The 14143-nt window shown below is 44.0% G+C and overlaps 1 protein-coding gene across 1 annotated transcript; it reads right to left on the bottom strand.

The window, feature by feature from the left end:
• Positions 1 to 301: 301 nt before the first annotated feature.
• Positions 302 to 1255, bottom strand: LOC125111718 (olfactory receptor 52M1). The gene has a single exon (XM_047753774.1). It carries the CDS (start codon positions 1253 to 1255, stop codon positions 302 to 304), a length of 954 nt encoding a protein of 317 aa, XP_047609730.1.
• Between the last annotated feature and the right edge of the window lie 12888 nt (positions 1256 to 14143).

Here is a 14143-nt window from a genome sequence, read left to right as displayed (position 1 = left end):
TAAAATATGAACAATGTAACTTACCTTCATAAAATAAGTATTTCTAAGAATTGTAGAAGTGCTGAATATACTAACTTCTGTGTGTGTTACTGATGTTGCCATTGTTTTGACTTGTCTGTAGCTTAACATACTTCAGTAATTAAAAAAGACATCTACCCTTAGAATTTAGAGCAGTACGTTCTTTCATAGCATTGCTTTGGGAAAACCCACAGACCACAGGACCTAACATCTTGGATTGCTCAAAGTTCTCCAGTGGGAATCTGCCTGCCATATATGCTTTTTCCATGAGTTACTTAATGAGTCATCTGATCTTGGTTCCTATCTTCAGGATCTGGAGAATTCTCTGTCGGATCTGCTTAGTGCGAACAGCATAGACAATGGGATTGAGGATTGGAGGAATGAGGAGGTAGAAGTTGGCCAGCAAGGTGTGGATGGGAGGAGGCACCTGGCGACCAAATCGGTGAATGAGGGAAGAAACAGCAATGGGAACATAGAAGATCAGGATAGCACAGATGTGAGAACCACAGGTCCCCAGCGTCTTAAGCCTGGCCTCGGGAGTAGTCAGCCCCATAACAGCCCTGCCAATCATCACATAGGAGGCAGCAATGGCCACTGAGTCTAGGATCAAGACCAGAAAGCCAATGCCCAGCCCATAGATATTGTTGACCCTGCTGTCACCACAGGCCAAGGTGACCACAGCCATGTGCTCACAGTAAGAGTGGGCGATGACTCGGGCTTTGTAAAGAGGTAGCCGCAGGCGGATCATCAGAGGCAGGGGTCCAATGTAGAGAACACCCCGGAAAAGGGCAGCTAGCCCCAAACGTCCCACCACAGTATGAGCGAGCACCGTTGTATGACGTAGTGGGTCACAGATGGCTATGTAGCGGTCAAAAGCCATGGCAAGGAAGATGCCTGACTCAACCGTGGCAAAGCAGTGGATGAGGAACATTTGAGCCAAGCAGGCGTCCAAGCCAATGTCGCCAGCACCAAACCAGAAGATCCCCAGCAGTTTGGGCATGGTGGAAGTGGACAGAACCAGGTCAATGACGGCCAACATGCACAGGAAGAAGTACATGGGCTGGTGCAGGCTACGCTCCACTCTTACCACAGCCAGAATGGTGACATTCCCCACCACGGCCACCAGGTACATGGAGCCAAAGGGGATGGAGAGCCAGATGTGCAGGGACTCCAGTCCCGGGATGCCAGTGAGCTGGAAGGAGCTGGGTTCTGAGCAGACATTATGAAAAGTGAGCATGGCTAAGTGTAAATGAACCTTCTCACTCATGCCCTGAAATGCAGTAGAATTTTTTTTTTTTTCTGGAAATAAAAGACAAGAATATTCTTAAGTCCTACAATAAGGAATAGGATTATTGACCAGATAAGAGTCTACAAATGTTCTTCAAAGTATCGAACAATGTCACTTCATGTATTACTGTGCTGTGATATCCACAAGTGTACCAAACACAAGCCAAATACATACTTGAATGAGATTTATGAATATCTTCATACAATGTGACTCTCAAGGAATAACATTCTTGCCTTAGTGAAAACCTCCTAAGGCAGGCATGCGACTGTTTAGTCATTTAACTCTGTAGGTTGGCTATGAGGTATTTCTCTGAATCACATTGATGCTGAAAGATGCAATGACAGACTCTGGGACTCTAGGTGGGCCCCTGGGACCACCTAGATGCTAAGGTAAGTCGAAGCTTAGTCTGGGGCCAGCATCCAGGCACTGGATAAACTGAAGTGTTTAATCTACAGGCCAAAATCACAAAGCAGATGTGGGCTGGTGGAGAAGAGAGACTTTCCAGAGGGTGTAAGAAAGTGAATTCCGACAGGTGAGAGAGCTGGTCCCTGGAGCTCAGTTTGTGTGTCTGCCGGAAGGTAGATCCCTGCCAGGGCTTTCTGCCTTCTTCATGGCTGAATATGAGGATGAGATTCCGGAAGTGGAGAGGGTCCTCCAAGGAAGGAAAAAGGTAATATTCAGTGAGGACCCACATTAAGCCTAGATGATTACTGGGGCAAGGAAACACTCGGTCCAGAGCAGCTGCCTAAAGCGGAGATGTATAGCTAGAAAGAAGATGTAGATGGAGTTCCCGTCGTGGCGCAGTGGTTAACGAATCCAACTAGGAACCATGAGGTTGCGGGTTCGGTCCCTGCCCTTGCTCAGTGGGTTAACGATCCGGCGTTGCCGTGAGCTGTGGTGTAGGTTGCAGATGCGGCTCGGATCCCGAGTTGCTGTGGCTCTGGCGTAGGCCGGTGGCTACAGCTCCGATTGGACCCCTAGCCTGGGAACCTCCATATGCCGCGGGAGTGGCCCAAAGAAATAGCAAAAAGACAAAACAAAACAAAAAAGATGTAGAAATACTTTTTTTTCCAGAGTCTACGGGCTCGTAGGGGAAGGTGTTCCTGTGTATAACAGAGGCATCTCAAGGAAAGAAGCATGTAAGCAGCTCTGCCTTCTACATCTTGAGCCTATTTGAACACAGAAGAGTAGGCATTGTCTGTGTTTTGGAATTTTGCAGATCTGATTTCAGATCTTGGAAGTAGGAGCTGCAGGCAAATCATTTACTCTATCCCTTTAGTGAGATGGACTTGACCTTATTCTACAGCAAGTGTAAATAGTGTGGCATAGAGAATTAACAGTAAGCTTTGCCTCTTTAGGCAGCCGAGACTAATGTGTAAAACCAAACCTACACTGAACAAACTTCAAGGAACTTTGGAATGTGTCTCTCCAGGTGGCCACGGTGCTGGGAAGATGACAACTTCTGTCAGCTGGTTGTAGTGACTTTATCCCACAGAATTCCTCGGCATGAGCTGGGTTTGCTCTCCATCTCAAGCTTCTCATAGGTGACTGTGATGAGAATAGGAAAGGTGTTGGCAGTAGCAGGAACAAGGGAGTCCCTGGGGCAGGGAAGGAAAGGATGCACAGGACCCCAGCTGGGACTGAAGTGGCCAGGAGGGGTGAGGCAGGGGGGCAGGTGGGGGGAACATGTCTGGGTTCTTTCCCCGGTGTGCTGGCTATTCTGAATGTGTCCCTCTTGGTACCCGTTCTGTGTCCCCAGAAGCTGCCATTTATGGGCTACTGCTTTTCTTTATTCGTCCAGTTTCTAGGTGGGCTCAGCCAGTGTGAGGCACCATCAGGAGATAAGAGGGTGAGACCAGAGATCAAGAGGAGTTTCCCAGTTCCCTCCCCACCAGGCACACTTGGCAGTGTGGTGCTTCCTCCCAAAGGCCACGGCTCCCGAGAAGTGACCCCATCCCCACCCCAACACACACCTTTGTGTTCGTCCTGGCAACTGCACCTTCCCTTACCTGGTAGGTCTGAGGTGATGCTGCTCACTGTGGTTAGTCCTGCCGTGAGCTCCACCATCCTTGGTCGGTTTCCCTAGCCCTTCCCAGGCTTCTGCAGATGGTCTCTTCAATTGCCCCCTTAACTGTGCCACTTCTTCTCTGGATACATGGGACCAGATCACAGTGGTATGCAGTCTTCTCCCGTATCCGCTCTTGAAAAGCTGTCTGCTTCCGCAGGAGGACACGTAACCTGAATGTTGACAGCCTCACAGAGCCAGTTGCAAAGGCACAAGCGCTATGATCTCCTGGTAGCCAAGGGCTGGGTGGTCCTGACCGTGATCTGGATTTACAATAACAGGAAACTCATCTGCTCCACCTTGACCTCTATTTACCTGTCTTTTGTATGCTGATGTTCTACTAAGCAAACACGTATTCCTGTGAAGAAATCGTGTTTCCCTCCAGAAAAGGGAGAGTCCTTGAATGGAAAGATCAGTGGAACTTGCCAAGTGAATCTGCTTTTGATGCTTGTCCCCTAACAGTGGCTCCCTTCCTCCTTGTTGGTGGGGAAGATGCGTCTGTTTTCCCTTCTGATGCCTTTGTGTCCATCGTTATTGTCACACCCTGGGGAAGTGGTTTCCATCTACGTTTGTACAGAGAAGGAGGATTTCACTGTTCAGATTTTATAGGAGGCTAAATACACCCAGTGAATTATGGGCGTAAGATGTGATTTCTCTTGAAAGGAGGCCTCTGCCGCATCCCAGACCTTCTTAGATCTGAGCCAAATGTCATCAGTCTTGTGAACTGGCCTCAAGCCCTGGAGAAGGTCAGTTTGATTGTTACCTTTCCTTCCTTACACCTGAAAACACACAGAGCTGTTTTGCTGATGGTGGTTGTCCATTTTATATTTTCCTCTGACTCTTCGTCTCCAGGAACCTGTCATGAAATAGATGAGGGGTACCCAGGACTGGCGGGGTGCACTCCAGCTGCTGGGTGGAGGTGGGCTGAGCCTTGGGGTTGGATTTGCAGACCATTATTCTTTCCCTAAGATCCTAACACTCCTAACTTGTGCCTCTCTTAAGTGCAGCCCTCACACCTTAAACACAGTAGGAGGAGGAGGCTCTCGTCGCCTCTGTTCGGTGTGCTCTGGGCATAGGAATCACAGCAGGACATTTCCCACCTGAGTTCTTCCCAAATGCATTTGCCAACACCAACCACAAGTTTTACCATCTCACCCCGACCACTCCCTTCCTAGAGGGCTGAATTTTTCCATTTCTCAAACACGTTGTGTTCTCTGATAATGACCGATGTTCTTTGTCTCTGATGCTATTGGAATACTGTACTTTGATCTTTCTCGCCTGGCTGGTTCTTCTACTGGTCCCTTGCTACAGCTCAGGTAACACCCTAAAGAAGCCTGTCTTGGAGTTCCCGTCGTGGCGCAGTGGTTAACGAATCCGACTAGGAACCATGAGGTTGCGGGTTCGGTCCCTACCTTGCTCAGTGGGTTAACGATCCGGCGTTGCCGTGAGCTGTGGTGTAGGTTGCAGACTCGGCTCGGATCCTGCATTGCTGTGGCTCTGGTGTAGGCTGGCAGCTGCAGCTCCGATTCGACCCCTAGCCTGGGAACCTCCATATGCCGCGGGAACGGCCCAAGAAATGGCAAAAAGACAAAAAAAAAAAAAAAGCCTGTCTTTGTACTGCACACACACAACACTCTGAGTCGTCGCCGGTGTACCTGGGTTTCCCCAAACAGAATGTCACAATTCCATGAAAGTAGGAAGCATGTCTATCTTGTTCTCTCTGTAATCCCCATGCTAGCACAGTGCCTACTGTGTGGAATGAGAGTGAAATATTATGCCTTTAAGGCACCTGGAGGGGTGTTGAAGGGTCCCATATTGGCATTAGTGAACTGGAAGCCTCTTCAGCCTCCTTATGTGCGGTTCTGCATGGACTCCACCTTTCAAAGTCCTCTTCCAAGAGAATTCCTTCCCTCTGAGTCTTTCACTTTCCCCGGAGCACAGTCTAACCTGGGATGCCCAGAGGTCCCAAGTCTGTTCATCCTCAGAGGCTGGGAACTCTACTGATGACCTTCGCTACCTTTCTGAACTCCACTTGTAAGATGCTCTTACCTGGGCTGGGCAGTGTCAGCAAGAGCCTGGGGCTCTGCAAATGCCTCCAAGGCGTGGCACTTATAAGCATTCTGCTCAGGGGTCTAGGGAATTCTACTTGTAACCTTCTCACTTCCTCAGCAGTGAGGGAAAATAGCCAGCTTTGTCCCAAAAGGAGGACACAGAATCTAAAACGGAGCAGAGCTATCTCTCAGGTGTCAGAATTGGTCCAGAGAGGTTTAGGTCTGTGGAGACAGACCTTTTAACTGAGTCCTGATCTCTTGGGTGTAAGTCCCGCGCTTGAGCATCACCTGGCCTCCCTGGAGTCGGAAGCTCTTCTAAAGACACTCAGTAGAGATAAGAAAGGCCTTGCTGGGGGGAGGGGGGCTTGGGTGAAGAATCTTGGGATTAGAGCTCAGTCTGGCTGTCGATCTCTAAGGAAGGTCAGTATCCTCACAGCACTTAGAGGTGATGGTAGAGGCCTGAGTGAACTTCCAGACAGACAAATGGCTGTTAGGTAAAAAGGAGATACTGCAGACTCAGCCCCTTCCTCTGGTTTACAGGGTGAGGAAAGGACCTCAGGGACTTGGGTGGAGCTGTGCATTCTTACGTCTTTCTGGACCTAACCTTCTCACCCTAAAATCCCATTTTTTAGGAAGGAGGAAAGCCAAACAGAGAAAGCAATTTATCCCCTGGTGTGTTGTAATGAGGTGCTCATGGGTTGTGGCTCCTCATGCTTTGGGACATGGGGCAAGACATGGCCTTTGAAGCTCCAATGGCTTGACTTTGCAGGCCAGCTCTGTGACATACCCACTGGGTAACCTTGAGCAAGTTGTTTCACCCGCACTTCTTCAAGTGTCAAGTGGGAATAATACCTGTCTCTGGGTGGCTTTTATAACTGAGATAGTGTACATAAAGGGACTAGTAAGAAAACAAACACACCAGGTGCTTACACAGAACTGTCGTTACCATCACTGCTATTTCTGTCTCTGGGAGGGATTAAGCTTGGAGAGCATCCTTAATGGTCTCCTTCAGACCGGGAGCCAATATGGTCAGAACAGGGGCTGATAAAGTAGAATCAATACAGAAAATTTAAATTTTACTCCTACCCCCCTTTCAGAGGGTCCAGAGGATCTGGCACCTCAGGACAAGCTAGGAACTTCTAGAAACTTGCAACCTGCTCCCCCATCTTATACTTTATATTCTATGTAAAATTGCTTGTGGTTGCTTCAGTATCCAGGGTTATTTCTTGCGTCAGTGCCTGTGTACATATTATACCTTCAGCCAAAAGTAGGAATGTCACTCCATACAGATGCATATCTAGCTTTTGATACTTTTTTTTTTCCTTTTTCTTTTTTGGCTGCCCCATGGCATATGGAGTTCTGGGCCAGGGATCAGATCTGAGCTACAGTTGTTTCCTACTCTGCAGCTGCAAATGCCCAGATCCTTTAACCCACTGTGCTGGGCCGGGGATCAAACTTGCTCCCTGGCATTGCAGAGACACTGCAATTCCCACTGTGCCACAGTGGGAACTCCTTTGATACTTGTTTCAGTAATCACCTCATCTAGTTGATGACTCTGCCTTTAGATTAATAGGTGAGCTATGTTTCTTTGCACCTGTATCACTTCTATGATATTTAGAAACAACTCAGTCAATCAGTGCACTTGAATTGAATCCTATTAAAGCTTAAAGCAAGGCTTCTCCCTTTAATGATTTTATGGAACTGACTCAAGACAACTTTTCTCAACTGATGGAGTGGTATGCATATGATATGTGCAGAAAAGCCTTAGAGATAACATCTCCATAGTCTATATCTTAAATAAATATGAAGTAAATCCGATGTGTTGGCAGCCTTGGCCGCAAAGGTGAATCAGAATCACTTTTCTGTGCTCATTCCACTCCTGTCCAGGAGAGGGCATCCTGGCCCAAGGACGAGATACCAGTGGCAGACTGGGCTCTAGGAAATAAAGGAAAACATCAAGCTTGATGTCAGCAAATCTCTCAATCCTTCATCAGCATTAACTGGCTAAAATAAACCTATCTTTCATCTTGGCTGCCCATGTAGGTCAATCAAAGCTGAAGAGAATGCGCTGATTCAGGCCAACTGGATGATATTAGGAATCTAAATAATAAGTTCCATTTCTGTTTATAAATTGAATGTGGCGTTTCTGACTTACAACCTTATCAATGAATTGTTACCCTTGCTCTGAAGTCAGCTATTTTTCATGTACAATTTTAGGGTAAAAATAGAACTCTCGGGAGTTCCCATCATGGCTCAGCAGTTAACAAACCTGACCAGCATCCATGTGGACACAGGTTTGATCCCTGGCTTCGCTTAGTGGGTTAAGGATCTGGCATTGCCATGAACTATGGCATAGGTCTCAGAGTCGGCTCAGATCTGGCGTGGCTGTGCTGGCAGCTATAGCTGCAATTCAACCCTTAGCCTGGGAACCTCCATATGCCATGGGTGCAGCCCTAAAAAACACATATACAACCCCCCCCCACACACACACACCCCCGGCCCGCAGAATGCTAAGCTTGTTAGGCCATGTGTCAAATTGAGTTATAGGGGAATAAATACTTGAGCGAAAATTCATCTTCTCTGAAGCTAAAATATTCTCATTCATAAATAGGAATAATGATGCTCAGTATGGGTAAAGAATTTTGCCAAATCTTGACTTATAAGTGGCAGGGTCCAGATTCTGGATCAAATCTGAGCTCACCCTTGTTTGAGGAAAGTGGAATATCACAGTGGTTAAGAGCATAGATAATGAGCCCACATCTTCCAGTCCTGACCCTGGACGTACGTGTGCCCTGGATCCTGGTACCCCTGAACCTGAACTCGCTTTTATCCTCATCTGCCCTTGATACCCACCTCTGACTTTCAGCCCTTGTGCGAGCCTTCCCACCCTGTTTATCCCTGTATCTAACTCCCTGAATTTATCACGAATTCCATGTATATCCTTCATCCTACCCATAAACTTTCTCTGAGCCTCAACCCATCCACCCCAGCCTCTCCACATCACTTTGTGTAAGACATTGATAGTCTGTTCTTGTCTTTGTTTTCCAGCACATGGGAGGATCCTGTTAGAGCCTGAAACAATGGTGCACCTATAGTTAAGACGGGAATCTCCTTCAGATAAACGTCCTCATAGACATTCTTATTTGGCTAGTTAACACTTGGCCATATTAGTTGATTTGGATGTCAGAATGACTTGGCAAATGTTAGATTGTATTACCCCAAGTAAAAAAAAAAATCCCTAATTCTTAGTCATTGAATGAAATCTTGATCCAACATCACCAGTTACTCTTTGTCTCATGTTCTCAACCCCGTATTGCCTGGTGCTGCTCTGCCTTTGTTCCTCTGGATACCATCTCCCAAAACTTTTTTCTTTCTACCAAAACAATGCTATGTGAGATGAGTTCTTATAGTCCCCCTTCTCACACCATGAAACCCAAGGCAAAGAGAAGCTAATTTGCCTGGGATTCATGTACCCTAGGTTCAAATTCTACATTTTTCGTTCCTAGTTTGCTAAGAGTGTTATGAATTCATGTTAAATTTTTTCTACATCTATTGATAATTTTCCTTAAACTGTTATTGTGATAAATTACAGTACCTTTTTTTCAAATGTTAAGTCATCTGCATATACCTAGAGTAAATCTCACTTGTTCTGGAAGATGCTTTGTTCTGGAAACTTATTGAGTAATTTTCTTTTTTATTTTTCATTTTTTAAAGTTTTATTGAAGTATGGTTGACTTATAATGTTGTAATAATTTTTGCTGTCCAGCAAAGTGACTCATTCATAATAAACACACATCCAGTATTCTTTTTCAGATTCTTTTCCCATATAGATTATCACAGAATTTTGGGGATAGTCCTTTGTGCTATATAGCAGGTCCCCGTTGGCCAGTCATTCCATATACTGCAGTGTGCATATCCCAGTCCCAAACCCCAGTCCATTCCTCCTACCTACCAGGTCCTTTGGTAACAAGTTTGTTTTCAAAGTCTATGAGTCTGTTTCTGTTCCGCAAATAAGTTCATTTGTATCCCCCCCCTTTAAAAAAAAAAAAAAAGATTCCGCATATAAGTAATATCATATGATGTTTGTTTTTCACTAACTTCACTTAGTGTGAGAATCTCCAGGTCCATCCATGTTGCTGCAAATGGCATTATTTCATTCTTTTTAATGGTGAAGTAATATTCCATTGTCTATATTATCACATCTTCTTTATCCATTCCTTCGTTGCTGGGCATTTAGGTTGTGTCCATGTGTTGGCTATTGGAAATAGTGCTGCTTCCCAAGGCAACAGAAATAAAAGCAAAAATAAACCAATGGGACCTAATCGAACTGACAAGCTTTTGCATGTCAAAGGAAGCCATAAAAAAAACAAAAACAAAAAGTCAAACTATGGAATGGGAGAAAATAGTTTCAAACAGTGGAACTGACAAGGGCTTAATCTCTAAAATATGCAAATAATTTATACAACTCAACAGCAAAAAAACCAATAACCCAATTGAAAAATGGGCAAAATACCTGAATAGACATTTCTCCAAGAAGATATCAGATGGCCAACAGGCACATGAAAAAATGCTCAATATCACTAATTTTAGAGAAATGCAAATCAAAACTATTATGAGGTACCACCTCACACCTGTCAGAATGGCCATCATTAACAAGTCAACAAATTACAAATGCTGGAGAAGGTGTGGAGAAAAGGGAACCCTCTTGCACTGTTGGCGGGAATGTAAACTGGTACAACACTATGGAAAACCTCAGGTATGGAGGTACCTCAGAAAATTAAATATAGAACTACCATATGGCCCAGCAATCCCACTCTTGGGCATATATCTGCACCAAACTTTCTTTGAAAAAGATACATGCACCTATATGTTCATTGCAGCACTTAGGAAAAAACCTAAGTGTCTATCAACAGATGAGTGGATTAAGAAGATGTGGTATTATACACAATGGAAAACTACTCAGCCATAAAAAGAACAAAATAATGTCATTTGCAGCAATATGGATGGAACTAGAGACTCTCACACTAAGTGAATTCAGAAAGAGAAAGACAAATACCATATGATATCACTTATATCTAGAATCTAATATACAGCACAAATGAACCTTTCCACATAGACAAGAAATGCATGGACTTGGAGAATAGACTTGTGGTTTCCAAGGGGAGAGAGGGGAGTGGGATGGACTGGGAGTCTGGGGTTAATAGATGCAAACTTTTGGAGTGGATAAGCAATGAGGATCTGCTGCATAGCACAGGGAACTCTATCTAGTCACTTGTGATGGAACATGATGGAGGATAATGTGAGAAAAAGAATGTGTGTGTATGTGACTGAGTCACTTTGCTGTACAGTAGAAAATTGACAACACTGTAAATCAACTATAATAAAAAAATAAATATCATTAAAAGAAAGGAAATGGTGCTGCAATGAACACTGAGGTGTGTGTATCTTTTCAAATTATGATGCTCTCCATTTAAGATGCCCGGGAGTATGATTGCTCAATCATATGGTAGTTCTATTTTTAGCTTTTTGAGGAAACTCCATACCATTTTCCATAGTGGTTTTACCAATATACATCCTCACCAGCAGTGGTAGGAGGGTTCCCTTTTCTCTACACCCTCTCCAGCATTTGTTATTTGTTGACTTGTTAATGATGGCCATTCTGACAGGTGTGAGGTGGTACCTCATTATAGTTTTGATTTGCATTTCTCTAATAATTAGTGATGTTGAGCATCTTTTCATGTGCTTTTTGGCCATTTGTGTCTGTCTTTGGATAAATGACTCTTTAGATTTTCTGCCCACTTTTTTGGATTGGATTGTTTTTCTGATATTGAGCAGTATGAGTTGTTTGTATATTTTAAAGATTAATCCCTTGTCCGTCACTTAATTTGCAAATATTTTCTTCCATTATTTGAGTTGTCTTTTCATTTTGATTATGGTTGCCTTTGCTGTGCAAAAACTTAAGTTTAATTAGTTCCCACTTATTTATTTTTACTTTTGTTTTCATCATTCTAGGAGGCAGATCTGATAAGATAATGCTGCAGATTTTATCAGTGTTCTATGTTTTCCTCTAAGAGCTTTATAGACACTGTGACTACTTTGAACTTTCTGGCCTAATGAAGCTATATGATATATACACATATACATACACATATATATATATATACACACATACATATATATACATATACACTCATACATATATATACATATACATATACATACATACATATATATATATATAAATAAATACATATGACCTTGGGGCTTTTTCTCTGAGACTATAGCTTCAAAGTAGTCACAGTGTCTTTATGTGCTTTCTCCTTGGTCTTGCCAGCTATTAAGATAACCATCTACGTATTGGAGCAGTGCTCACTCCTGTAGCTGGAGCGCTTAAATCTTTAGCTAGCACTTTCCCATCTGTGGGGGAGTTTCTTTCTTTCTTTCTTTCTTTCTTTCTTTCTTTCTTTCTTTCTTTCTTTCTTTCCTTCCTTCCTTCCTTCCTTCCTTCCTTCCTTCCTTCCTTCCTTCCTTCCTTCCTTCCTTCCTTCTTTCTTTTTGCCTTTTTTTAAGGATCTGAACCTGCGGCATACAGACATTCCCAGGCTAGAGGTCGAATCGGAGCTACCTCTGCCAGCCTACGCCGTGGCCACACCAATGCAGGACCCAAGCCTCATCTGCGACCTACACCACAGCTCTGGCAATGCCAGATCCTTAACCCACTGAGCAAGGCCAGGGATGGAACTTGTGGATGCTAGTCAGATTCATTTCCGCTGAGCCATGACAGGAACTCCTGTAGGGATTTTTAAATCCTTAAGGACATAATACTGCTCAGCAGGATTCAAAAGCAGATAACTCTTGAGACTTGGCATTCAAGACATCCTGTTCTGTATTCCCTGAAGTTGAGCACAGAGAACTGACAGAAGTCTCCAGATAAGGCAGCCAGCAGAGTATAGGGATTTGGGACGGCATGGTAAACATCTTCTGCTATCTAATGTATGGCACATCGCCAGCCTCTTCTCTCTTCAGCTCTTCCTGGCTATCTGGGGTGCTCTGAGCTACAAAGTTCTGATTAACTAACTTGAAGTTCCCCAGATTGTTTAGGTCCACATCTGTATATTGCAATTTGCCTTCTATATTCTCTCAAATCGGAGGGTTTTTTCTATGGCTGTGGGCACACTCCTCACACCTTACTAAACTTCTGCTTGGTACCCCCTTTCAGAGCCCCACCAGGATGCACTCTCTGTAAAGCTCAATTTGAGCTTTTCTGTCTAGGTCATTCATGCCCATTCTGGACCTGTGGTGGGAATTGTATTTGTTGCAGGATCTGCGGTGGGAATGGCATTTGCTGCGGGAAGGACTGCGGGGGCAGCAGCAGGAGGTCTACTTGCATCTTCTCCAGCCTTCGCTGGGACCATCCTGCTCCCTTCCTCAGTCAGGGTAGTGAGTACACTCTGAACACGAGCCCAACCTGAGCAGTGGGTAGCAAAGATGGAGAATAAATTGTCTATCCTAGAAGAGTCATCCTGATAAGTTGGTATGTTTTTCCAATTAAACAAGTCGGAGGTTGAAAGGGAGAGTGGAAAATATAGGAGGGGTGTGGAAAAGTGTATCCACAAAAATCATGCTGGCTGACTTTGGGTAATTATCCCCCCGTGTGAATCTGCCTCAGTGGGAATTGTCCTGCCTGAACAATAGTGGCTCCAAAGTGGAATTGGCTGCCTTGTCGGTATAGAGGGGGGAGAACTTCCCTCTCCCCACAGGGTGTTTCCTCCTCCTTCAGCTCCTCGAGTTGGCAGGCGTGTGTCAACTGCTATATAGGGTCAAAGGTTCTAGCCCCTGCTTCCTCATTCTGCCCCCCACATGGCAGGGGAGATGCAGTAGGAGCATTTATTTGTTGGATTTGTTCATCTCTTAATTTCTAAGAATTGGTTAAAATTTTTAATATCTCCTTATTGAGGGATTTTTTTTTTGCATCACAATTCTATGCATGTTACATTTTCTCTGAATAGTCTCACTTTGATAACAGCATCATAAAAGTGTGTGTATGAGGAAGTTCATCCCATTTTCCTTTTTTCAAAACAGTTCTTCTTTCTTTCAGTGTATATTTGTGTTTATTTGTGGTAACTGGATATAGTGAAATAGTCAAAAATTGGCAATAGAAAATATTTTGAATCAAAGATTCCTTTTGGTAGTTCATATGTTGACGATAAAGCTGCTTCTTCCATTGCATAGACTATTGGCTCTTTTAGTTTCTGAAGAGTAGTGAGTGATCATTAAAACAAGGCATGTTTAAGCAGTGACAATGAGATTAGGCCATCCAGTCAAAAGATTAAGATACTGTTTCCTTTTTTCTTTTAAAAAGTTTCAGAATTTTCAACTTTATTGACAGTAATACATTTTATTCAATTTTTAAAAATTTTATTGTACAGTTGATTTACAAAGTTGTGTAAATTTCAGGTGTATAGCTCAGTGATTCAGTTATACATATGCGTACATCCATTCTTTTTCAGATTCTTTTCTCATATAGGTTATTACACAATATTGAGCTTATTACCAGTTCTATACAGTAGATCCTTGTTGATTATCTAGTTTATATAGAGTAGTGTGAGTATGTTAATCCTTGTCTTTTTGCCATTTCTTGAGCTGCTCCCGTGGCATATGGAGGTTCCCAGGCTAGGGGTCTAACCGGAGCTGTAGTTGCCGGCCTACACCAGAGCCACA

Source organism: Phacochoerus africanus, chromosome 11 (assembly GCF_016906955.1).
Source record: "Phacochoerus africanus isolate WHEZ1 chromosome 11, ROS_Pafr_v1, whole genome shotgun sequence".
Classification (NCBI taxonomy): domain Eukaryota; kingdom Metazoa; phylum Chordata; class Mammalia; order Artiodactyla; family Suidae; genus Phacochoerus; species Phacochoerus africanus.
This window is presented reverse-complemented; position numbering and strand designations above follow the sequence as displayed.